Raw genomic sequence first — 26,263 nt, 5'->3', positions numbered from 1 at the left:
CTGCCGAATCCTACGTCCTCTCTCGCCTGCTGAACAATGGCGTAGTGGGACACGAAGGTGTGGACCGACAACCAGGCGGCTGCTTTGCAGATGTCCTGCAGTGGCACTCTCTCCAGAAAAGCCGCAGATGAGGCCTTAGCTCTGGGTGAACGTGCTGTGATGAAACCCAGCAGCGGCACATTCGCTTACTCATAGCAGCGCTTGATGCAGGATGCGATCCACACGGAGATGTGCTGGGTGGAGACAGGTGATCCTTTCATCCGGTCCGCCCCCCCCGCGCCGAGGAGCTGCGCCAATTTCTGGAACGGCCATGTCTTCACTGTAGCAGGCCAGGGCTCGTCTCACGTCTAGCGAATGCCATCTCCACTCCTCCCCCAAACCACGCAGTTTGGGAAAAACAGAGGGAGAGATCAATCGTGGTTACAACGAGATTCAGAAACCAACCCAGGCTGGAGGTCGGGCGTGATCTCCACTGCAGTTTATCTGTATAGAATAGTGTATAAGGGGGCTCCAAGCTCAAGGCCCTAATTTTGGAGACCCCCCCCCAAGCTGATGTAATGACCGCCTGGAAGGCTACCGTCCACGAAGCGCGGCAGAGGGCATGAAGCCATGGGCTCCAAGGGGGAGAGCCCTATGAGTCTCGAGAGGACCAGGCTGATATCCCAGGGAGGCACTGAGTTGTGGACCTGGGGATACTGCCTCTCCACCCCCTTGAGCACCCTGACCAATGTGGGATGGGAGAACGGGGATCTCCCAACTAGTGGGTGATGGAAGGCCAAAATAGCTGCCAAGTGGACCATCAACTAGGCCAGCACCAGACCCTGGAGTACTCCAGGGTCGCCTGTGGAGGCAAGAGGCTGGCGGAATGCCCCAGGACTCCGCTCAAGAGGTAAACTATGACCACTTAGCCTGATACACGACCTGTGTAGAAGGGTCCCTGCTGTCCAGCAGGAGTTGTGGGACCTGCACCAAGCAGGCTCCCTCTATCTCCATCAGCCACAGAGCCTCCAGGCCATGAGCTGCAGGGAATCCAGGACCGGGTGCAACAGGCGACTGTGGTCCTGGGAGAGAGGGTCATGCCGCCTCGGGAGCCCCATGGGTGGGGCGAACGAAAGGTCCAGCAGCATGCTGAGCCAGCGCTGGCTCAGTCAGGCCAGAGCAGTGAATAGGACATCTGCCTTGCCTCTGTTTACGTTCAGTAAGACCTTTGGCAGGAGTGGAGTGGGTGGGAACGCATACCTGAGGGTCCCCGTCCTGTTACTGAGGAACATATCTGAAACCAACCCAGTCTCATGACCCCGGCACAAGCCGAGCCTTGGCACTGCGCATTCCAAACTGACACGAACAGATCCAGTTGGGGGACACCCCACTTCTGGAGGATTGCAGTCATTACCCCTGAGTGCAGCGACCAGTCGTGGTGGGATAGAAACGACCAGTTGAGGCGATCCGCCTCGTCACTCCTCACCCCCATGAGGTGAGAGGCAGCCCAGAGGAGTCGTGCCTCATGGCAAAGCCCCACGGACGGGTAGTTTCCTCGCAGGGAGGACCCCCCGCCTCTTCATGTAAAAAGGCTGCAGTGTTGTCCGGCAGTGCCTGCACCACTCCGCCTGTCAGGGATCAGAGGAACAGCCTGCACGCTAGGCGAATGGCTCTCAGCTCCCCCATGGTGACCTGCAAGCACTTTTCCTCCACTGACCAGAGCCCCCAAGTGCTCAGGTTGGCATCCATGTTGGCTCCCATCCCACACACAAGCCATCAGAGCTTAAGGTGACCGACGGGATCAGTTCCATGAAGGGAACGCCCTTCCCTACTGCCCTGGGGAATCTCCATCAGTCTAGGGCGGGCGGGGAACTGGACCACCCAGTTCAGTGGGTGTTTGCTCGGCACATATACCGAGGTGAACCATGCCTGAAGTGGCCTGTGCCTCAGGCGAGCTAGCCTCACTATGTATGTGCAGGCCGCCACGTAGCCTAACAGCAGTAGGCAGTGCCTGGCTGTTGTCATGGGGTATCAGTGCAGCTGGGAGATGATAGAGACCAGCACCTGAAAACATGGCTGAGGCAGGAAGGTTTTTGCCTGGGGAGCATCCAGGGTGGCTCGAAGGAATTCTATGCGTTTCACTGGGGTCAGTGGATGTCTGTTCGTTTATGAGCAGACCCCGGCCTGCTGCACGTGGAGCAGCTTGAGTCGCGCTGACCTGCACTGGGAACCTGGACCTACCCCCTATCAACCAATTGTCCAGGTAGAGAAAGATTTGCATATCCTTTCGCCTCAGGTGGGCCGCCATTTCCACCACGCAAGTGGTGAACACCCTTGGAGCCAAAGGTAGGCCAAGGGGCAGGCTGAAATTGGTAGTAGGAGCCAGCCACTGTTGGCTCCGGAGGATGGACCAATGAAAGTACGCGTCCTTTTAGGGCAAGGGCGGCATACTAGTCTCTGGCATCCAGGATAATAGGACTACCGAGGCAAGTCTTGCGGGTGCTCCCCTTGCCGAAGGGGTGCACCCATAGAGGGTGCCTCCATGGGGTCCGACTCAACTGAGGAGCGGTGTTTATGGGCCTAAGACTGTGCCAGGGCATGGACTGTACCCCTACTAGCACTTTTGCCGCCTGCTTGGACACCTTGTGGGGGCGTCGGCCGTTTCGACGACTGCCCCCCCACCTCGTAGAACCCGAGCCGCCACACAGGCAGCCATCCTTGGTCCCGGGTGCCGTGCCCATGCCAGGGACCGTGCTTTTGCTGCTTACCGCTGAGGGGCTGCTCCAAAGAGCCCTCAGCCTCATGGAGAGCTGCAGCACAGCGTGAAGCCCCACTGCAAGCCCCGGCTTTTTTTTTTTTTTTTTTTTTTCCCCCCTTGGGGGTGCGGAGCCGGCAGGAGCCCCACTGCTGCTAGGGGCTCCGGCCCCGCTTGGGGATGCAGAGCCGGCAGGAGCCCCGCTGCCAGCAGGAGCCTCGCTGCCGCTGGGAGCTCTGGCACCGCCTGGGGCAGCGGTGCCTGAGAGGCCTGCCACCGCTGGTGGAACCAGCACTGCCCCTGGGGGCTCGGTACCGAGGTAGGGTTGCAGCAGTGCCGACCTGCTGGGGGAGCATCCTCGTTCTACCCCCAGTGGCCGTCTGGCAGGAGATCGTCCTCCCCGTACCGGGGATCTCCACCGCCCTTCAGGGGGACCCACGCGGGCTTGCCCCGGGAACCCCGGCCCCTTCTCCCTCGGCGGGGGGGGGGAGGGGTGTGTGTGTGTGGAGGAGATGGCATAGGCCGGCCAACAAGGCTCATGCCGCCAGACCGCCGCGTTGGCAGGGGCACTCTCCCACTCCGAGGAGTCGGGGGTGGACCCCTGCTCAGAGATGCAGACCCGGAGGGGACTCGACGGGTCATGGCTGATGCATCTCTGTCCTCAATCCTGCCCGTACCCACGGCGCAGGGGAGTGTCCGCGCTCCATGCTCTCTCCTCGTCGGCACTGGGGATGCTGCTCCATGCCGAGTGGAATCCGGTGCCGACGTTGCCGATGATGCGCTCCGCACCGAGGGGGAGCATGACGACTTGGACACAGAGCGGAGCGCTGCTATAGGAGCAAGGCTTTAAACCTGATCTCTCTGCTCTGGCTCACTGTTTAAAAGCCTTGCATATCCTACTCTTTTCTTCTGTCCCCCCAGGCACTTAAGGTATTGAGTGGGAAGGGCAGGGGGCGGTTAAACCCAGGCGGCCGGGACATAGCCCGGCCACCTTAAGTCGGTCAGGGACTTCTTCCTAAACTACAGCAGTTAACATACTACTTAAACTAACTAGGTACTTTGATTAACAAAGAGTTCAAAGAAGGGGAATGGCACTTGCAGAGAGCAAGTGCTAGTTCCATCCCACCGTCATGGGCGGAAAGAAGAGACTGAGGGGGCATAGGGCCAGCAGTGCCTCATGTGCTGCGGCATGTGCAGGGCACTCCAGGGGGCACCAGAGTCGGCCCTACAGGGTCTGCTAAGGGGAAAAAAGTTCCAGGAACCGTGCACTGTGGTGTGCACACACCTATATTGGAATGGATATAAGCAATCACTCGAAGATAGAACTAAACAATTATTAAATGACTCAAGTGTTGTCATAGCAATGAAGTTTGAGCAAGATCTAGACAGAGGCTTGTAGTCTCAAGCCTGTACATAAAAGGCTGCACAACACAAAGGCATCTGCTGAGTCTTTTAATAGTAAAGTGCAGGGATGGTGACTCCATAGAAATTGATCCTAGATGCTACCAGTGACTCTCGACTTTGTATTCCATTACTATGAAATACATTGAGATATCAATCAGAACTATAGCTACATGGAATAAAGTCCATTTCAAATAAGTTCTGCTGTATATTCACTAAGTAGATTTTAAAGGGAGGTAATAAAACTACCCACACTGAGTATTGCTAAGTACCTAGTTCAGTTACCTCAGTAATTCTAAATATCTGTAATCTCATCTGTAAATACAAGTCACCCACCTTGCAAAAGAGAGAGGGGAAGTGTTCTGGAGTCATTGGGGCATAGGATAATTCTGACAGGACGTCCACTGCACGAGGGCCAATCAGATTGAGAGCTAGATGGAGAAAGGAAAAGGTTTTCTACTACTGAGTAATGGGATGGATGAAGAGGAAGGTTGCATTTGGCCACATACTTATCTTACCTTTTTTCAGTCTGTTTTCTATGATTTTGGATAAATTATGCAGTTGTTGCTATGGGCAACAGACACAAGGCTTATAGAGATTCGCAGAAACTAGAAATGAAAAAAAGATCTTCTAGGGGTCAGCTAGATGCTCTCTTGGGAGCCTGTGTGGAAATGGAAGTGATGTCCAAGCGTATGCATAGGAAGGAACAGTTTAAACTACGCAGACACACTACTGGGTTATATGTAACCATTCAGGAAAGAGACCTGAGTATCATGGTGGATACTTTAAACAAATGATTAGTGTGCAGTGACAATCAAAAAAAGCAAGCAGAATTTTATGGCATATAACCACTTCTGCCTCCTGGCATGTCTTACCGGTATATTTCCAAGTCACATCCTCCAAGAGCAAGTTACTGTCATTAGGCATGTGCTTTTTGAGCCAGGCCCAACAGTGGACTTGCTGGTCAGTAGGAGAAATCATGAAAAAGCTAGAAAAGAAAATTAAGAAGCTGATTTATTTGTAATAAGAGTTACTAAGGAAACTGAGATAAATGCCAGAAACACAGTGGGAATGACTGTTAAATAAGAATGCTGCAGTACAGACTTACCTGCGCTTGTTTAATCGTGCAATGCTGCAGTCATTCTCATACCCTCCTGCTTCATTGAGCATGCCTGTGTGTACAATGTGGCCGACTGGCACATCCAGGTCATTCGAGAAGAGATACTGCAGAACCTCCAGTGCCTGATCCCCCGTAGACTGCAGGGATTGAGACAGGGAGAGAGGATCAGGTCAGTAGGCTGAGCAACTAGTTCCTGCAGGGCAAGCAAACTCATAGAGGCTAGTCTATATAGCACCTATGATTCATCCCACCAAAAGCCTCTCAGTTCAGAATAGTAATTACACAGATGACTAAGGCTTTTCACATAACATCATAGTAGCCAAGAACTTTCAGAAAGGTAAGTCTATTAATTCTAATTAATAAGTGTCACAAATGCTCTAAATTAAACCACAAAAAGTAGTATAAATAAATACTAATAATACAATCAGAATGTGGTAAAAGCTGAAACTGACCATACAGTTCTTCCTCCTATATCTATCCCCAATGGTGCATATAACATTTTAGGAAAGCAACAAACAGACCATAAAAGACAGCATTTGCCAGTCTGTCCCTTTGTCACCCCTTAAGTACTTACACTTATTTCAAACTTGGTAAAAGAGGACATGTCAATTACACACACAGCTTCCTTACAGCACTTGACCTCTGACCCCACAATTTCAAACCAATCTGGTTTGTAGAAGGTCTTGCTCTGGTCCAGAGCCAGTAGATCTATGGTAGGCAAGAGAACAATTAATAAGCTGACTGCAATGATGCACATTAAATCAATAGGAATGCTCTATGCAGAGCAGAATATGATCTCACCTTTCCCCGGTGGGACAAAGTACTTGGGTCTCTCGAATCCATGCTTCTCCATCCATCTGGCTCCCTGGGCATCCAGGCGATCATACAGAGGGGAAGTACGCAGCTGCCTGCCAGTCTGGAAGTCCCAACGGGGAACCTTTAGATCATATATCAGGGCTGTAATGGTCAAGGATGGCCTATTATCAGCTAAGTTGTTAACACTTCAGCCCAGGTTCCTTATAAAGGCTGCCCTTCCCCACATACATTCCTTTCTAATAGTTAAAATGTACCTATTCTACAGTACTTCTCTCACCAGCCTGCCCCCAAATTCTATGCCATGGCAGCTAGGCACACATGCCAGATTTTAAACACCAGAAGGAACCACTATGATCATCCACTCTGATCTCCCATATAACACAGGGCATAAATTCTTACTCAGGAATTTCTGCATCAAGCCCATAACTTATAACTGAGCTATAGGACATCTTTTAGAATGACATCCAGTCTTGATTTAAAGATTTCAAGTGATGGAAAATCCACCACATCTCTATGGAAGTTGTTCCAATAACTAATTATCCTCACTGCCAAAAGTTTGCATCTTGTTTTTTTTAAGCCTGAATTTGTCTAGTTTCAGCTTCTAACCATTGCCTTTTCCTGCTTGATTAAAGAGTACTCTACACTGTCAGAAATCTCTTCCCCCTTTAGGTTCTTACAGATTGTGATCAATCCATCTCTTAACCAACTTTTGGACACACTAAAGAGGTTGAGTGTCTTAAGTCTCATGCTATCAGGCAGGCTTTCCAGACCTCATAGCATTCTTGTTGCTGTATTCTGAACCTTTCAATTTTTTAACCTCCTTTTTGAAGTATGGGTACCAGAACTGGACAACATATTCCAAGAACAGCCTCACTAAAACTGTATACAGAGATAATAAAATCTCCCTATTCCTATTTGATAATCCCCTGCTTATACATCCAAGATTACATTCATCCTTTTAGCTACCATTATCACAATGGGAACTCATATTCAATTGGTCATCTACCATTACCTTTACGTCTTTTTCAGAATTACTGCATTACAGGATATTGTCACTCATCTTGTAAATATGTTTGTTCCTAGATGTATTGTATTTGGCTGCATTAAAATGCACCTTGTTCAGATTAGCCCAAGAAATCCAGATCAGTCTGCAGAAATGAGCCCATTGTTATTTGCCACCAATTTTTGTGTCATTGCAAATTTTGCCAGCAATAATTTTATATGTTCTTCCAGATTATTGAAAAAGATATTGAACAGCACTGGCTGAGAACAGATCTCCACTAGATTCCATTAGAAACATCTCCAAAGGATTATGATTCCCCATTTACAGTTATTTCTTGAGATCTATCAGTTAACTTGTTTTTAATCAACGTAATATGAACTACGTTAAAAAAAGTACCACTATATAAAACCAATCAGAACATCATGTAGACTTACAGAAGTCTAAGCATTTTATGTACAGTTAATTTTATCGATCCAGTTTGTAATCTCATCATAACAGGGTCTCCAATTAGTCTGATAAGACTTATTTTCCACAGAACCATGTTGACTAGCACTAATTATGCTACCATCCTTTCATCCTTTATGATTGCATCCCGTATCAACTTTTCCATGATTTTGCCTGGGAATGATGTCAGGATACCCAGCCTATAGTTACCAAAGTCTCATTTACCCTTATTTTAAAATACTGATACAACATTAACTTCTTTCCACTTCTCTGGGACTTACCCAGTGCCCCAAGATTTGTTAAAAATCAATATTAGTAGTTCAGAGAGCTGCTCAGCCAATTCTTTAATACTCCTGAATACAAGTTATCTAGTCCTGTTGATTTAAATATGTTAAACTTTAGTAGCTACTGTTTAACATCTTCCCTAGTTACTGATGGAATAGAAAGTATTTGCTTATCATGGTAGGATATGAATAGAACCTCTTGCTTCTTTCCAAATACAGAACAGAAATATTTAATTGAATACACCTCTCCTCTCTGCATCGTGACTGGCACTTTTGCCACCCTTATATAGTACTGAACCAGTGTCCAGGCAGGAGCGGTGGTGAAGAGAAGAGAGGGATGTTTGAATTAGAATACAAAATATGAGAAGATCACGGGCTGAATATGGTGTTAATTTATGCAGTATAGCTACAGCAACTGAGTGGTGTTACTCAGGATGTACGATGATATGAATGAGTGCCAAATTTGGAATGGAGAAGAAAGTACTGTAAAACTTTTTTTTTGGGGGGGGGGGGGGGGGGGGGGTTTGGACATAAGTGAGCCCAAGAATTTTACCCTGCAATTCTTTTGCTCTGACCTTAAAACACATATTTTTAGCTTAGGCCTTTTGATAGCCTTTGATTCCTCTTTTGATTGTCACTTCTGTTCAATCATACTCCCTTACCTCCATCTTTAAAAACAATGGGGCAGGACTCTTTCCATCTAAAGCTACTCTTCAGTGAAGCTCAGTTTTGTTTCATTCATGATTACCCAACGATAGGAAGAAACACATAAGTTTGGGCCTCACCCCTACAAAGCACTTAATACACAAGATCATGGGTCGCAACTGATTAGAAATTGTGGCACGAGGGAAAATACAGACAGCAGCAGCTGAGCCATTTTTCCCCTCTGACAGTATGTCTATAAAATCTTCGCAACTGATAAAGATCATTAGACTCAATATTCCTAAACTGGGACATTTGCATTTTCACATTATGAAAGTTTCTATTTAAAAGCAATGTATTGTCCCAAGCATTCATAGACTCAGATTTTAAGGCCAGAAGGGACCATCATGATCATCTAGTCAGACCTTCTGCACATCGCAGGCCACAGAACCTTTCCCACCCAGTCCCGTAATAGACCCATAATGTCTAGCTAGTTAATTAAGTTCTCAAATCTTGATTTAAAGACTTCAAATTACAGATAATCCAGCATTCTACACTGTCTTTACTCTACTGGAGTCTTAGCCAGCCATGCACAGAACTCCCATGCAGAAGATATGTTAACCAGGAGAAAAAACACATGGTCCAAAGAATGTTGGGTGAGCAGAGAGGTACAAAAGTGTCTGCAGGACCATCTCTCTGGAACAAATTAGTGGAGTGCTACTGACAACCAATGAGGAAGCCAGGCGTTTTTTCCTACCGGGCAAAGGCTGCACTGCCATGTGGAGGACCAGAAGGGAGAAAGTAGCCCTGAGAATGATTGCAATTCAATGCTGGGAGGAGAAAAGGTGCAGCAGAGAGAGTCCTACAGACCTCTGTGAATGCTAGTGTTAGCCATCACAAACCTCACCACCTTCCACTCCAAGGGTAAGGTGCAATTCTTAGACCTTGCCTTTTCTAACATGAGTACATATATTTGTATAAACCTAAAACCCTATCAAAACAAGACACTCCACTGAATAACATTTCTCCCGCCTGCGGAGAGGATAAGAGAACTACATGTCACAGATGCTTGGATACTACAGTGATAAGCGCAGTATAAGAACCTGTCTAGACTAGAATAGTGAGTACACTGGAAAGTTACTTACGCATTACTTCCATGACACGGTGACGGAGGAAAGTGCGACTGCTCTGAAGGGCACCAAAGCGCTTCAGGTCCAGAGGCCAAACATTTTCTGATGGGCAGCCATTTACCATCCATTCAGCCAGGTACCTGTTTGGAGGCAAAAACCAAGGAGGATTTGGATATTACTTGAAGTACTTCGAGCAAGAGTCTATCTCTGAAGTCAAGGAGTAAGGGCAATTTGGGCACCAGCATTTCTTGCAATAGGAAGAGCTTTGAATAAGATTTCCATAATACAGACACCAATAGGAGCAGGGAGACTCAATCTAAAACTAAACCAGCCACCAAATAACGGAATTAACAACTTCCCACTGCAATGAAATTTACTACACAGAGCAATGGAAGCTAAGGACACAATGCAAATAAAACCACAGAGCATCAGACTGCTAACATTGCTGACATTATGTTATATCCTTAGCCTACATAAAGCAGGGAGTGTTGAAGTATGATTAATATGGGATTAGGGGGCCAATTGCTTTGCCATTTCCAGTATCTGTTGTGGGCTACCCAGGCCAAGTCGGAGGTTACATTTGGCTATACCTCTGGGAGTGACTAATCAAGGCCTGGAAGTTGTACTCCAGACACCTGTCAAATCAGAATGACAGAAAGCTAAAGGAAGAGAGAGAGCAGCCTAAACTAAAGCAGAACAGAAGAGTTGGCTGGCAGAAACAATAGCAGAGGTGTTTGAAACTGGTCATTAGAAAATACAAGCAGAAAGCTATGTCAGTGCCCCTCCCTCCCCTGCCCCTTGCACTCCCAGAGGTGCTCGCAGGATTCAGGAGAGCAGCCATGGGCAAAGCTTGGGTCGCATTGGTGCACCAGCTGTGGCCCTTTAAAACTCCTCCAGAGAGCAGCTCCTCCATTCCAGCTCCAAGCCAGATTTTGGCTGCAACAGCAGCAGCTCAGTAGCTCCCTGTGGCAGCTTCTTTCTCTGGCTCAGGACTGACCCTCCAGACTGGGGGTGGTGGTGAAAACAGCTTCCCCCTCCCGGCAGGGTGTAAGGGGGCGTGAAATAGCGCCCTTGGCTTATGGGAAACAGCACAGACCCCAGGCTGCTTCTGTTCTGCATGCCTAAAATGGCAATACAGTCACAGTATAATACAGAAATTTGCTTCCCCTGGCCTTCCTCCACTGCTGCCTGATTGCTAACTTTCAGTTTCACATGGTGTTCGGTTAACCGGTCACTTCGTAACTTTGGTGTTTGTATCTTTGAGATTCTACTGTATACAAATATGTCTAAATCCCCAGATTTGTGTGCAAGTCTAATCTACCAGGAAGTCATCACAACCCTAGCACACTGGCAGAAGGAAGTGTGGGGGAAGTTTGTTTAGGGAATAAATAAATGAGTATCTGTGGCTGTGAATCCAGCACCTTTAACCCACAGTTAACTCACTTTAGTATTTATAATACAAAATACTTTATCACCTGTGTTTTTAGTGAAAATTAACTCTGTTGAGTCACCTGAACAATCTGGTCTGAGAGAAGCTGGCTTGCAGGTCTAGGATTTAGGAATTATTCCCCTCATGTGGTAGCACCACAGAGAAAACGCACCAAGCCTGTGCACAAGGGACAAGGTGAGCTGTGTTGTGTTCAGCATTTACTTCTGCCAGCTGGGTAAATGAACATGACAGAACAAGGAGCAATGGTCTCAAGTTGCAGTCAGGGAGGTCTAGGTTGGATATTAGGAAAAACTTTTTCTCTAGGAGGGTGGTGAAGCACTGAAATGGATTACCTAGGGAGGTGGTGGAATCTCCATCCTTGGAAGTTTCCAAGGCCCGGCTTGACAAAGCCCTGGTTGGGATGATTTACTCGGGGTTGGCCCTGCGTTGAGCAGGGAGTTGGACTAGATATCTCCTGAGGTCCCTCCCAACCCTAACCTTCTATGATTCTATGATCTCTGAGTCTATGACTGGTGGGCTTTGCAAGGAGCCTCATTGGTCTTCAGCAAGCTGTTGGTCCTTGGTATGTGGAGTCTAAAGATGATGCATAGGGAAAGACAATAACCTGATTAGGAGTCTGAAACCCCCCCAGAGAAGGGAATCAGAGAAAATGCAAGATGCTCTTCACCCTAAATAATGCCATGTTCCTTGGTAATCCAGGCTGCTTTATCAGCTAAGCTCAGGCTCCCATGAATTGACAGAGTTTTACATATGCAGAATTTGATCATCATCTTGTGGTACACAAAACACCACCGTGCCTCTTGCACTATACTGGTGAGCCACTTACTTGCCTGCTCCCCCACCGAAAGAGACACCAGCGGAGTTCATTCCAGCCAAGACAAAGTAGCCCTGTACTGTGGGCGACTCTCCCATGATGCACCGCATGTCTGGAGTGAAGGATTCCGGGCAGTTCACTAACTGCATGATCTCCAGAGCCTCCAACCCTGGCATCCTCCGCAGAAGAGAACTCAGCAGTGGCTCTAGTCACCAAAAGAAAACAAGACAATCTAATCTTGATAAACGACGGCCTTTAGTCTACAGGCACTTCAGCCACTCTTCCTTCATACCCAAACTAGACACACAAACCAGTCCATTTATGCCACAACAGACAAACATTAAGCTACATGATCTTAACAGACAGTAGCATCTTCCATGTCTCAGTGCATCCATGGGACAAACCCGATGTTGGCTGGAAAGTACCACAGGTGTATACTAGTAGAAGGGCAGGAAACATAGCTTGCTTTCTCAGGTTAATTAAAATGGATCAGCGCTGAAAGAGAACCTATTTGGGGGTTCTTAATTTGCTTTATAGGAATATCCAGTTCTTATCCCATTTCAGTTTTTTTCTGGTTCAGGATTTCCCTTTGCAAGATATTTTATATAAAAGCTCTCACCTTCCTTTGCTCAAAATTCAGCAGTTGCAGGCACTAAAATGGTCAAGTTGCATGTTCCCTTAAAAATGTCTGAATGGATCCTGTGCCCATTCCCCATGCACATGAGGATTCCAGCGTGTGAATATGAGGTTATGAATTCCACTCTGATAAGCGACTAAGGGGAGCTAGCGAACAGGGGACCACAAATAGGAAAGTTTGAGAGGGGGTTTGTAAGAGGGAATCATAATATAATAGCTATGATTAGGAAGGGCCGCACCACAAGTGCCAACCCTGCTTCCGTCTCCTGCACCTGCATCCAGACAGAGAACCTGACCATGGATTCCTATACCCAAATCCTGGTGTAGCTTTGCAGAGACCATGGCCTGCGTTTCCCAATCTGAGAAAGCCAGGCTGGGTCCAGTGTGAAAAAATGTTTGCCGGTGGAATCTCTCAGGAAGCAGGTGGGAGAAAGCTACAAGAAGAAGTGGCTAGACTGAGGAGCATCCATGCCCAGGAGGAATTCATTAAGAGTATCAATACGGATACGTCCAACGCCAAGGAAGCTATCCAACTAGAGAGGACTGTTGTCATGCCACCAAGAGAGGAGGATGTGGCCCTGTCACAGGGAGGACACTGACTGCTGGTTACTTCTGGCAGCAGGCAGTGCTCCACCCATACTCCCTACCCACCATAGTGATAAAGAGCTGTAATGCTGCCCTGGCAGCAAGCAATGAGGAATCACCTCCAAAGGTGGAGGAGGAGAAGCCATGTACCTCCAAGGTTGGGAGGATCACAGCCACTACTACTTAGGAGGAAATGTAAGGTACTGGTGGTTGGTGACTCTCTTCTGAGGGGGACAGAGGCACCCATTTGCTGGCCTGACATGGCATCCCAGGAGGTGTGCTGCCTGCCAGGAGCCTGTATCTGAGACATTATGGAGAGACTGTCGAGGATCATCCAACCCTCTTACTACTCCCCCATGCTACTCATCCATGTGAGCACTAATGATACTGTGAGGTATGACCCTGAGCAGATCAGAAGTGACTACAGAGATCTAGAAATAAGGGTAAGGGAGTTGGAGGTGCAGGTGGTGTTCTCTTTGATCCTTCTGGTCAAAGACTGGGCCTAGGCAGACACAGATGCATCCAAGTGAATGACTAGCTGCAAGGATGGTGTTGCCAGGAGAGCTTCAGCTTCCTTGACCATGGTCAGATCATCAATGATCTGAAGCTCAAAAAAAGAGTCCTACAAAAAGTGGAAACTAGGCCAAATTACAAAGGATGAATATAAACAAACAACACAAGTATGTAGGGACAAAATTAGAAAGGCCAAGGCACAAAACAAGATTCAACTACCTAGAGCAGTGGTTCTTAACCTTTCCAAACTACTGTACCCCTGAAACCTGAGTCCCACCCCCACGGGGCTGAGGCATGTAACTTAGTTTCATGGCGCCCCTGTGGCTCCAGGCAATTGCCTTTCTTGCCACCCCCAATACCAGCTCTGCACTTGCGACCCCTCTAAACCCCCAGGTTGAGAAACACTGACCTAGAGACATAAAGGGTAACAAGAAAACATTCTACAAATACATTATAAGCAAGACTCGTGAGGTCATCTAGTCCAGTTCCTTGCACTTATGGCAGGACCAAGCATTATCTAGACTGGCGTTTCTCAATTAAATTTCCCCCCGGAATCTAAATTACACTCATACTTGATACCCTCCGCCAAAAAATCCGGGACATCTTCCCTTTTTCGGCGGCGTGGAGAACAGCTGCTCTCGGCAGCGCAATCTCACTTTCTCGCGGAACCCTAACAGTGTTCCCGTGGAACACTAGGGTTCCGCGGAACACCAACTGAGAAACACTAATCTAGACCATCCCTGACAGGTGTTTATTTAACCTGCTTTTAGAAACCTCCAGTGATGGAGGTTCTACAACCTCCTTAGGCAATTTATTCCAGTGCTTAACTACCCCGACAGTTAGGAAGTTTTTTCTAATGTCCAACCTAAATTGCCCTTGCTGCAATTTAAGTCCATTGCTTTTTGTCCTATCCTCAGAGATTAATGAGAATAATTTGTCTCCCTCCTGATTGCAACAACCTTTTATATACTTGAAAACTTATGTCCCCCTCAGTTTTCTCTTCTCCAGACCAAACAAACCCAGTTTTTTTCAATTTTCCCTCATAGGTCATGTTTTCAAGACCTTAAATAACAGGGTTACTTACCAGTAACTGTTGTTCTTCGAGATGTGTGGCTCATATCCATTCCAGTATAGGTGTGTGCGCATGCCCCGTGCACAGATTCCCGGAACTTTTTTCCCTTAGCTAGCTCCGTAGGGTCAGCTCCGGCCCCCCCTGGAGTACCGCGCTCATGCCGTGGTACATAGGGCGCTGCTGACCCTGCGGTCCCTTCTTTCTGCCGGCTCCGACAGTGGGGATGGAGGGTGGGTGTGGAATGGATATGAGCAACACATCTCGAAGAACAACAGTTACTGGTAAGTAACCCTGTTTTCTATCTTTGAGTGATTGCTCATATCCATTCCAGTATAGGTGATTAAATAGCCATACCTTGGAGGTGGGTAGGAGTCAGTGTTGAGCTACTCTTGCCAGTACTGCTCTGCCGAATCCTGCGTCCTCTCTCGCCTGCTGCACGATGGCGTAGTGGGACATGAAGGTGTGGACCGACGACCAGGTCGCTGCTTTGCAGATGTCCTGCAGAGGCACTCCTCCCAGGAAGGCCGCCGATGAGGCCTGGGCTCTAGTTGAGTGCGCTGTCACAGCTCCTGGAAGCGGTACCTTCGCCCGCTCGTAGCAGGTCTTGATGCAGGCAGTGATCCAGGTGGAGATGCACTGGGTGGAGACAGGTGAGCACTTAATCCGGTCCACTACTGCCACGAACAGCTGCGTCGACTTCTGGAATGGCCTGGTCTGCTCGATGTAGAAGGCCAGGGCTCGTCTGATGTCCAGCAGGTGCCATCTCCGCTCCTCCTCCGAACCGTGTGGTTTTGGAAAAAACACGGGGAGGAAGATATTCTGGTTATAGTGGAACTGAGACACCACCTTAGGTAGGAAGGCTGGGTGGGGCCTCAGTTGGACCTTATCTTTATAGAAGACTGTGTAGGGGGGCTCTGAGGTTAAAGCTCTGAGTTCAGAGACCCTCCTAGCCGATGTAATGGCCATGAGGAAGGCTACCTTCCAGGAGAGGACGGGCAGCGGGCATGTAGCCATGGGCTCCAAGGGGGGTCCTGTCAACATGGCGAGGACCAGATTCAAGTCCCAGGGAGGCACCGGGTCGCGGACCTGGGGATACAGCCTCTCCAACCCTTTGAGGAACCTAGCTGACATGGGGTGGGAGAACAGTGAACGTCCTTCCATCGGCTGGTGGAAGGCCGAGATAGCTGCCAGGCACTTTCAGGGACACCAGTGCTAAGCCCCGGAGCTTTAGGTGGAGTAGGTACTCCAATATTGCCTGTATGGGCGAGCCGGACGGTGGGACACCCCGGGATTCCGCCCAACAAGTGAAGTGGTTCCACTTGGCCCAGTACACAATCTGGGTGGAAGGTTTTCTGCTGCCCAGCAGGATATGTTGGACCTGCGCCGAGCAGGCTCTCTCTCCCTCCGTCAGCCACAGAGTCTCCATGCCGTCAGGTGGAGGGAATCCAGGTCCGGGTGCAGCAGGCGACCCTGGTCCTGTGGAAGCGGGAGCAGTGTGTCGATTGACAGGTCGAGCAGCATGCTGTACCAATGCTGTCGTGGCCACGCTGGCGCAATCAGTATCATATCCGCTCTGTCCCTCTTGATTTTCAAGAGGACCTTGGGCAGGAGCGGTATGGGGGGAAACGCATACAGGAGGGACCCTGTCCAGTCTAGGAGGAACGCGTCGGAGAGGGAGCCCGGCTCACGACCTCGGAGCAAGCAGAATCTCAGGCACTTCCTGTTCCAGGATGACGCGAACAGGTCCAGTTGGGGAACCCCCCACTTCTGGAAGATTAAAGTCACCACCTCCGGGTGCAGTGACCAGTCGTGTCGGGGTAAAAACGACCTGCTGAGGCGGTCTGCCTCGTCGTTCCTGACCCCCGGGAGGTGAGAGGCAGAGATGTGAAAATCGTGCCTCACAGCAAAGTCCCAAAGACGAATGGCCTCCTGGCAAAAGGCCGATGAGCGCGCTCCCCCAGCTGTTGATATAAAACATGGCCGCCATGTTGTCTGTGAGGACCTGAATCGTCCTGCCCCCCAGGAATTTGATGAAGACTTTGCAGGCCAAGTGGACTGAGGCCAGCCACCCTTGGAGAGGCCTTAGCTTGAGGCGAGCCAGCCTCACCACATAAGTACATGCCGCCATGTGTCCCAACAGCTGAAAGCAGTGCCTGGCTGTCGTCGTGGGGGACCTGTGGACATCGCTGATTATGGTGGTCATGGTCTCGAACCGAGTCTGAGGAAGGAAGGCTCTGGCCTCTCTGGCATCTAAGATGGCCCCTATAAACTCTATGCGCTGCACCGGGGTGAGAGTAGACTTCTGCTCGTTGATGAGCAACCCCAGTCTGGTGCATGTGGTGCAGGTAAGGGCCAGGCTGTCCTTGACATGGGCCCTGGACTTGCCCCGGATCAGCCAATCGTCCAGGTAGGGGAATATCTGGACCCCTTTGCAGCGCAGGTGGGCCGCTACCACTGCCATGCATTTTGTGAATACCCTTGGCGCGGATGAAAGGCCAAATGGCAGGGCACAAAACTGGTAGTGGAATCCAGCTACCATAAATCTTAATAGCTTCCTGTGGTCTGGAAGGATGGTTATGTGAAAATATGCATCCTTCAGGTCGAGGGCGGCAGACCAGTCCCCTGGATCTAGGGTAGGAATGATGGAGGCTAGGGAAACCATGTGAAACCTGGTGCGCTTGACAAACTTGTTCAGGCGGTGTAGGTCCAGAATTGGCCTCAGGCCCCCCTTGGCCTTGGAGATTAGAAAGTACCGAGAGTAGAATCCCCTTCCCCACTCCTGTGTAGGAACCTCCTATTGCACTGAGCGTGAGGAGGAAGTTGACCTCTTGTATGAGGAGTTGGTCGTGAGAGGGGTCCCTGAAAAGGGACTGGGTAGGGGGAGAGTTTGGGGGGAAAGCCGTAAGCTGTAATGCATAGCCCTTGCAGACTATGCCAAGGACCCATTGGTCGGTGGTGATGGCTTCCCATTCAGCTTGGTATGGCCGAAGCCTGTGGCAAAAGGGTTTGGACTGATCCAGTGGAAAAGAAAGGGTGCCGCCCTCGTGCACCCCGTCAAAACCTCTTATGGGGTCCATTGCCCTTGTTAGGGCCTTGTTGTGACCCTTGAGGGGGTCCCTGCTGGTCGTGGCGGTTGGGCGCCCGGTACCTGTCTCTACCCCTCCCAGGCTGAGTGGGTCTGGGGGGCAGCCTCAGTGGAGGTTACGGCTGCCTCTGTGCCTGAGGCCGGTTCTGGCGCCTCGAGGCCTGAGGTGTGTAGAGCCTGAGGGATCTCAGGGTGGCCCATGAGTCCTTTAAAGCACGTAGCTTTTCATCGGTCCTCTCCGAAAAGAGGCCGGAGTAGTCAAAGGGGAGGTCTTGAATAGATTGCTGGACCTCCTGGGACAGACCTGAGGCTTGGAGCCAGGAGCAGCGGCGCATGACGATGGCCGAAGCGATCGCTCTGCTGGCTGCATCCGCTGCATCACTGGCCGACTGCAGAGCCGCCTTAGCTACCGCCACTCCCTCTTGTGACACAGTGGCAAAGTCCGCGGCCTGGTCCGGGGGCAACCCCGAGGAGAACCTCTGTAGCGAGGACCAGAGGTTCAAATTGTAATTTCCCATAAGGGCCTGATGATTCGCTATCCTCAGCTGTAGGGCCGCAGTAGAGTACATCTTGTGCCCAAAAAGGTCCAGCTTTTTGCTGTCCTTATCTTTAGGGGTGTTACCCTGACCACCCTGGTGGTCCCGCTGGTTCACTGCATCCACTATGAGCGAACCTGGAGCGGGATGTGTATATAGAAATTCAAACCCCTCCTTTGGGACATAGTATTTTCGCTCAGCGCCCTTCGAAGTGGGGGCCACTGAGGAGGGAGTTTGCCAGAGGGTTTTTGCAATTTTCATGACCCTCTCATGAACAGGCAGGGCCAGGCGTGATGGGCCTGCTGTCTCCGAGACCCCAAATAGGGGGTCTTCTTCCTCCAACAGCTCCTTAATCTCCAGACCGAGATTATCAGCCACCCTCCTCAGAAGGTCCTGGTGGCCCCTGAAGTCAAAGAGGGGGGCCTTAGTGTCTCTGGCCACCGCTTCATCTGGAGAGGAGGAGGAGGATTGTGGTAGGGGCCCTATGGAAGGCCCTTCCTCTGGGTCAGACCCCTCCTTGGAGGGGTGACCCTCCTGCGGGCTGGTTGTAGGGGGCATTGGTGGGGCCACCGAGGTATGAATGGAGGCGGTCCCCTGGCCCATCTGAGTACCCCACGGTCCCCAATATGGCCATTGCCAGGGGCCTTGGGGCCATGCAGGTGCAGGCACGGGAGCCTGCTGGGTCATCTCCAGCCGTCCCCCCTTGGAGCCCGAGCCACTTAACCGGTGCTTATGAGCCCTGGAAGAGGAGTGGCTCCTAGAAGAAGAGGACCTTCGGTGCCGACGTCTGCGGTGCCGGTGAGGGGAGGAGCTGCTGGAGGAACTGTAGCTGTCACGACCTCTCCCTCGAGACGACTTGCAGCGGCACTTCCCAGATCTAGATCGGGAGCGATGATGCCGGCGACGTGGCGACGTGGATCTGGAGCGCGGCGCTCAGTGCCGCGGAGCTCGGTGCCAAGACAGGCGGTGCCGGCGATGCCCGGGCTCTCGGTGCCGACGTAAAGCTCGGTGCCGAGGCAGGCTGTGCCATTGAGCTCGGTGCCAATGCGGTCGGCGTCGAGACAGTCGGTGCCGGGGATCGATGTTTATCTTGGCTCCGCACCAGAGTACCAAAGTCCATGCTAAGGTCCCCGCTCGAGGCGGAACTGTATCGCCTTCGCCTCGAGCGATTGTCCCTGGACCACCCTCGGTGCCGCGGAGCTCGATGACCCGGAGTCGGACCTAGGAGGGGAACCCACACTCTCTACCCTCCTTGGCCATCTGGGGGGAGACCTCGACTCCTGTCTCCTCCACCCACCGGGGTAACCCAACACGGGTTTACCCCGAGACACAGGTCCCTGAACCCTCGGCTGAGGGGGGGATGGAGGCGTAGGCAGGCCCATGAGGGCGCATGCCGCAGCGAAAGCCTCCGGTGTTGACAGCCCTTGCAGAGGTGCTCCCCCACCCCCAGGAGTCGGGGGAGGCTCTCTACGAGGAGATGCCGGTGCCGGAGTACTCTCCACAGCATGTGGCTGGGGCATCTCCTGCTGCACCCCCTGCTTTCCCGGTAGCCGGGGGGAGTCCATGTGTGCGGCCTCGCGCTGCTTCTTCTTCTTCGGCGCCGATGTCAATGCCGGTGGAGTGCTCCGCACTGAGGAGACGCTCGGTGCCGCAGGGGAGCACGACGGCTCGGAGTCCGGCCGAAGCGTGGACTCCATCAGGATCGCCTTTAGACGCGTGTCCCTCTCCTTTTGGGTCCTCAGTTTGAAGGACCTATAGATTCTACATTTTTCTTTCCTGTGTTGCTCCCTGAGGCATCGGAGGCAACAGTCGTGAGGATCACTCACAGGAAAGGCTTTTGCACACTCGGTGCAGGCTTTAAAGCCAGTGGAGCCAGGCATGGCTCCGCTCTAGCCCCTAAGGGCACTATCTATCTTAACTATTCGCTAACTATCTATTCAAAACCAAAAAACTCTAACAATAAAAGCTAACACTAAGGGATGCTACTTGCATTTGAATGCAAGAGGCAGACGTTCCGGTTGACCGTCACAGGTGGAAAGAAGGAACTGAGGGGCCGCAGGGTCAGCAGCGCCCTATGTACCACGGCATGAGCGCGGTACTCCAGGGGGCGCCAGAGCTGACCCTAGGGAGCTAGCTAAGGGAAAAAAGTTCCGGGAATCTGTGCACGGGGCGCGCACACACCTATACTGGAATGGATATGAGCAATCACTCGAAGATAGAACATTTTTGTTGCTCTTCTCTGGACTTCCTGAAATTTGTTCAGATCTTTCCTGAAATGTGGTGCCCAGAACAGGACACAATACACCAGCTGAGGCCTAAACAGTGCAGAGTAGAGAGGAAGAATTACTTCTCATGTCTTGCTTTTACAACACTCTTGCTAATACACTTTTAAATGATGTTTGCTTTTTTTTTTTTTTTTTTTTGCAAGTGTTACACTGGTGACTCATGTTTAGCTTGTGATCCACTCTGACCCCCGATCCCTTTCTACAGTACTCTTTTCTAGGGAGTCATTTCCCATTTTGTATGTGTGCAATTGATTGTTCCTTCCTAAGTGGAGTACTTTACTTTTGTCCTTACTGAATTTCATCCTATTTACTTCAGACCCTTTCTCCAGTTTGTCCAGATTATTTTGAATTTTAATCCAATCCTCCAAAGCACTTGCAACCCCTTTTAGCTTGGTATCATCCTCAAACATCGTAAGTGCACTCTCTATGCCATCATCAAAATCATTGATGAAGATATTGAACAGAACTGGACCCAGAACTGATCCCTGTGGGACCCCACTTGATAAGCCCATCCAACTTGACTGTGAAGCACTGATGATTACTCCCTGGGAATGGTTTTCCAATCAGTTATGCACCCACCTTAGAGTAGCTCCATCTACGTTATATTTCCCTAGTTTGTTTATGAGATGGTCATGCAAGACAGTATGAAAAGCCTTGCTAAAGTCAAGATATACACTACTGCTTCCCTTCAGCCACAAGGCTTGTAACCCTATTAAAGAAAGCTAACAGGTTGGTTTGACATTTGTTCTTAACAAATCCTTGCTGACTGTTACTTATCACCTTAGTATCTTCTACGTATTTGCAAATTGATTGCTTAATTATTTGCTCCATTATCTTTTTGAGTACTGAAGTTAAGATGATTGGTCTGTAATTCCCTGAGTTGTCCTTATTTTCCTTTTCATAGATTGGCACTATATTTGCCCCTTTTCCAGTCCTCTGGAATCTTTCCTGTCTTCCAGGGCTTTTTGAAGATTATTGCTAATGGCTCAGATATCTCATCAGTCAGCTCCTTATGTATTCTAGGATGTATTTCATCAGGCCCTGATGACTTTTAGACAAATTGGATGTCTTCGTAATTTTTAACTTTTTTTTTTTCCCTATTTTAGCCTCATATCCTACTTCATTTTCACTGGCATACACTATGTTAGACGTCTAATCGCTACTAACCTTTTCGGTGAAAACGGAAACAAAAAAGTCATTTAACACTTCTGCCATTTCCACATTTTCTGTTATTGTTTTCCCCCCTCATTAAGTAACGGGCCTACCCTGGCCTTGGTTCCCCTCTTGCTTATAATGTTTTTGTAGAATGTTTTCTTGTTACCTTTTATGTCTCTAGCAAGTTGAATCTCATTTTGTGCCTTGGCCTTTCTAATTTTTTTCCCTACAAATTTGTGTTATGTGTTTATATTCATCCTTTGTAATTTGGCCTAGTTTCCAATTTTTGTAGTGTGAAAGTTTTTATATACTCCATTTTGTATTCTACTTTCATATCGAGTTATATAGTCTATTTTGTATTAAGCTTTTAAGACTCCATCTTGTATGCTAAAGACTCCATCTTGGATTTTTAGTAGCTTTCTTAGCCTTGAAACAGGTACATTTTGCAGATGTTGCAGGTTTTTGCAGCTGTCAGTAGATAACGGGACATGGCTAGCTAGCTCTAATAGATAATTGTTATAGTAACCAGAGGCCCTGGTTAATTGGCAGTATGGAGGAATTTCTTAGTATATCAATGTAAAAAAAAGGTTGAGCTAATGGAAAAGTACTGAATATGTCATCTTTTTTTTTGTTTCTTTGTCTGTTATACTGTATAAAACTTAGTGATGTGAGGCAGAAGTCCTCGGGAGCCTTAGGGTGACCGACACTTCTCCGAGCTGCTCAAAATAAACTGCCTCAAAGAACTACACACTCAAGTCATAATTTGGGAGGGCCCTGAGCTTTCCTACGATAGTAGGACTCTCTTTTTTGAGCTTCAGATCATTGATGATCTCCTGATTAAGCCAGGGTGGTCTCTTGCCATACTTCCTATCTTTCCTATGCAGTGGAATAGTTTGCTCTTGTGCCCTTAATAATGTCTCTTTGAAAAACTGCCAACTCTCTCGAACTCTTTTTCCCTTTAGACTTGCTTCCCTTTCAGTCCTATGATTCTATGACCAAGAGGAGTCTCAGAGCAGCCAGTGTCAAGTTTGATTTTATATGATATCTAGAACAGGGAGGGGTGTCACAAGCTGGCTGGCCCTTTAAGACAAGCCAGGCTCAGCCTTGCTTGTGACCTAGCAGCAAGCCCCACGTTGATTGTGATATGGCAACTTAACAATCAGTGACTCCCAATTGTGAAAGGGTTAGGAAAAGACAATACAGTGAAGAACTCATGTGGGGGAGGAAGATGGAAACAGTGACTGCAGAGACAGGTAGGAGAACCCACAAGGAGCAGCATAGGTTCCTGTGGGAGAAGCCCTGAGCTAGGGTCTAACAAGGTACATTGGAAAGCTGCCAGAGTTCCCAGGGAAGGCAAGCAGTGAGGGAAGGCCTGCTAAGACAAGAAGCAACAAAGCAAGAACTCCACAGGAGTAGTTAGGCTGTGGAGAAGGCTCTGAGGTAGCGTCAGTTAAAGGAGTGGAAGTTTTTTTGTTCAGCAGAGAAGGGAGAAGACAGAGTCCTGACAACCAAAGGGAGGCTGTGTTAAGCACAGGCTGCAGGGATACAATACAAGGGATCTTAAAGGTAGGAAGTGGCCCAGAGAAACAGCAGCATGTTTGAAGCAGCGCACCTTGCTGCTAAATACAGGGTTCCTCGGCCAAAAGCCAAAGCAGAGGGTGGTCATGGGTTCCCATACCAGACCAAGGAAGGGGTATGCCAACCCAACTGCAGGAGTAGCTTAGGCTCCTGAGAGACAGGCCAGTAAGGAGCACTCCAGCGAGGAACAATGAAGATGCACATTAGGCTCCTGTGGGGGAGGGCCTAGGGGGATGGACATTTAGCACAGGCTTTCCAGCTAGACCTTTAATTACCCTGGAAGAGGACTGAACTTTACAGGACTTGGCTAGAATGCCAAGCTAGAGAAGACCCAGCAACAGGCAAACTGACAGGGGCATGCACTGAAAATTAGGACCCCTTGCAGCGTAGCACCCTGCCACAAAAGGGCACTATGGGTGATTAGTACACTGCCTTGCAAGGGGATAAACAGCTTTTAGGAAACTACAGTGTCTACTCTAAACTGAGTGAAGCTGCAAACACCAATGAGATCAGAGGAATGATAGAGAGGTGTGCCTTTTGATGCGGAGATACCAGAGATATCGGAGCCTTAGACATAGCTCAACAAGAGTATGTAGCTGAGCAAAGTTAACTGATGACATTTTTTCTCTGCTTGTCGGTCTGTAATGCAATAACTTTTGAATACTGGATTTGATCCCAAAATTACAGGGAATGTTCTAGGCATCAATGAGCAGAACCCTACTGATTTTGGTGAAAATCAGAAAAACAGGAGGAGGAAAATGGGGGCACAAGAGCTTCAGCATCTGGTTTACACACTCATCAACTTTAAGCAAGTCTGTAATTGTCTACAGATTGAAGAACTGATTTATGTTAGCCAGCACAAGACCATCCCTCACCTCAGCTCTGCCCATTGTCCCAATGAAGTTCAGAATGTTGACATCCGGCATGATGTATCATCCACACAAGAAAAGAAATAATTTAACAAATTTCAAATAGTTTGGGTGGGCAGGAAGGGATGACGGATGCCAGGAGTCCCTGGTGTGTGCAATAAGTTCAGCTACAGACACAACGTAATGTGCAAGTTGCAACCCTCCAGTTAAAATTAACGACAACATAAAAATGAGATTTAACTTGGGAAAATACCTGCCAGTACATGTGGGGAAAAAAAATCCAACACCCCACCCCAATGTAAGGGAGGAATCCAGGAGCAGCAATGCTGTACTTTGTCCACATAAAAGGTAACACCAAATTAGGTACACCTGGCAGTCCCTGTTCAAAAGGGATGTGGGACTGGAGTATCAGGAATGCATGGCAGGTTACTGGTGTTGAGCAGACATAGCAGATGGTGCTGCAGCTTTAAGATCATATGCATTGGGGAGGTCTGCACAGTGCTCTTCTTCACGCCACTTGGTATAAGAACTAAAGCATGTGAATGGATATTCTGAAGGTTGGGGATTTCCAGCAATGCCCAGAGGAGGCAACCGCAGTTGATGGGAGTGGGATTCTCACACTAATTGTCCCAGAAACTGACAGCTGAACACACCTATTAAAGTGCCCAATCTCCCCTCTCCTGAAGAAAGGGCATATAAGTGTTCTAACAAATCCATAGCACAATCTCCCTTGTAGGCAGCACTGCCTGCCTATTGAGCCCTCTGTTTTGCTCCTATGGGATCCCTGCCCATGTAAGGTCTGTAAACCTTTTCCAACTAGCATACCAAAGTGATCCCAGTCCTCATGCAGATTCTGAATCTCCAGCTGGTTCCGGCCCTCAGTAAAGATGGGCTTGGGATTCTTCTCAAAGCCCCCAGAGAGGATGCCACCTTGCCAACTGCGGATATAGATTCTGCCATCTGGGTCCGCAATAGCTGCAGAGAAAAGACGAGATGGTATGGGCAGATTGGGAAGTGCAGGACAAATTACAACTTTGCTTATATCAAAATAGACTGTGCTCCACACACAAAGGGTGGGAATACAAAAATGGCTCACAAAGCAGTCAGTGAAGAGAATTCACTAGAGAGTGAATCAGGCCCTCTGGTCAGAGAGCTGGAATCCCAGGGAAGCATAAACATTACTCACTAGTTGCGGAAATGCGAGAGAGGAGGGGGGTGGCTTTCCACGTCCCAGCTCTGGTATCCATATGCGCACTCTCCTTCAAGGGAGCCAAAAGCCAGGTGTGTGGGGAGGAAGGGTTGTTTTCTCAAGTGCTTTGGTTGCCCCTACTGCACAATGACATGCAAATGCCATTGTAAAGCCTTAATGTCAGCTGACAGAGAGGAATACATGGCCCATTTGGGCACAGCAGCCTGCAAGGGAAACAAAGTAGCAAGGCTACCATCCTCCCTCCAGAGCATGTGGTGCATAGTTGATATGCCCATTTGAGGTACAACCACCTGCAAAGCAAGAGTCAAAATCATTCCCAAGCCACAATCTCTGCTATCTGAGTTGACAAACTCAAAAGAGCTCATTTTTTGTGGCAAGAGTTTATCTTTGAGTAAACAGATAGCTATTCCCAACCTCAACTCTGAAAGAGAACACGCCGAACAACTGAGCCTGAACCCAGGGCACATTCCTGGCGGAGTTCAGGACTGCAGAAAATGTCTGCACCCCATCAGCTCTGCCTCACCAGTCAGCCTTGCCTTTGGAAGGAGAGAGAGAGTTCATCAGCAAAACAAAACAGTGTGGGAGAATCCTCACTTGGTGTATTGCTCTCCAGTGGCTTCTTCAAGGGGCGTGTCAGGAGGTAAAAGTGTTCACAGGCATGCAGTGGGATACTGACCGGCTCCTCATTGGAGAGACCCAGCTCGTAGGCCCACTGAAACCAGAAAGAGTTAATTAGGGTGGCAGTGACAGGTAGAAAGCTGGGTCCCCAGGCATGTTTTTTCCTCATCTGATGTGTCTTTGCTACAGCACCAGAGAGCAGGTCAATGTCTCTGTGGCTGTAATATTACCTTCAACAGAAAAGGAACTATTTACTTTTTTCCCCTCTCTACTCAGATTTTAA

General features: G+C 49.1%; 1 protein-coding gene across 6 annotated transcripts in view; it reads right to left on the bottom strand.

The window, feature by feature from the left end:
- The window catches only part of PDPR (pyruvate dehydrogenase phosphatase regulatory subunit), a 56,814-nt gene that overhangs the window by 16,572 nt on the left and 13,979 nt on the right, over positions 1-26,263 (bottom strand). For 4 of the 6 annotated variants that reach the window (XR_010917354.1, XM_067534421.1, XM_067534418.1 and 1 more), the window contains 9 exons: positions 25,957-26,074; positions 24,978-25,127; positions 11,851-12,043; positions 9,590-9,714; positions 6,057-6,212; positions 5,830-5,963; positions 5,244-5,392; positions 5,011-5,123; positions 4,472-4,566 (listed from right to left, as the gene is read on the bottom strand). Coding sequence is in view for 5 of the 6 variants with exons in the window: in XM_067534421.1 (XP_067390522.1) it covers positions 4,472-4,566; positions 5,011-5,123; positions 5,244-5,392; positions 5,830-5,963; positions 6,057-6,212; positions 9,590-9,714; positions 11,851-12,043; positions 24,978-25,127; positions 25,957-26,074 (1,233 nt within the window). In the remaining variant the exon portion in view is untranslated. Of the gene's footprint in view, positions 1-4,471; positions 4,567-5,010; positions 5,124-5,243; positions 5,393-5,829; positions 5,964-6,056; positions 6,213-9,589; positions 9,715-11,850; positions 12,044-24,977; positions 25,128-25,338; positions 25,889-25,956; positions 26,075-26,263 lie in introns of those variants that run through there. The other 2 variants (XM_067534422.1, XM_067534423.1) reach the window with 2 other exon arrangements.

This window comes from Emydura macquarii, unplaced genomic scaffold (genome assembly GCF_026122565.2).
Source record: "Emydura macquarii macquarii isolate MOO-44397 ecotype Brisbane River unplaced genomic scaffold, CSIRO-AGI_Emac_v2 contig_3401, whole genome shotgun sequence".
In the NCBI taxonomy this organism is placed as follows: domain Eukaryota; kingdom Metazoa; phylum Chordata; order Testudines; family Chelidae; genus Emydura; species Emydura macquarii.
Note: the sequence above shows the minus strand (reverse complement) of the source record. Positions and strands in the feature narration are given on the sequence as shown.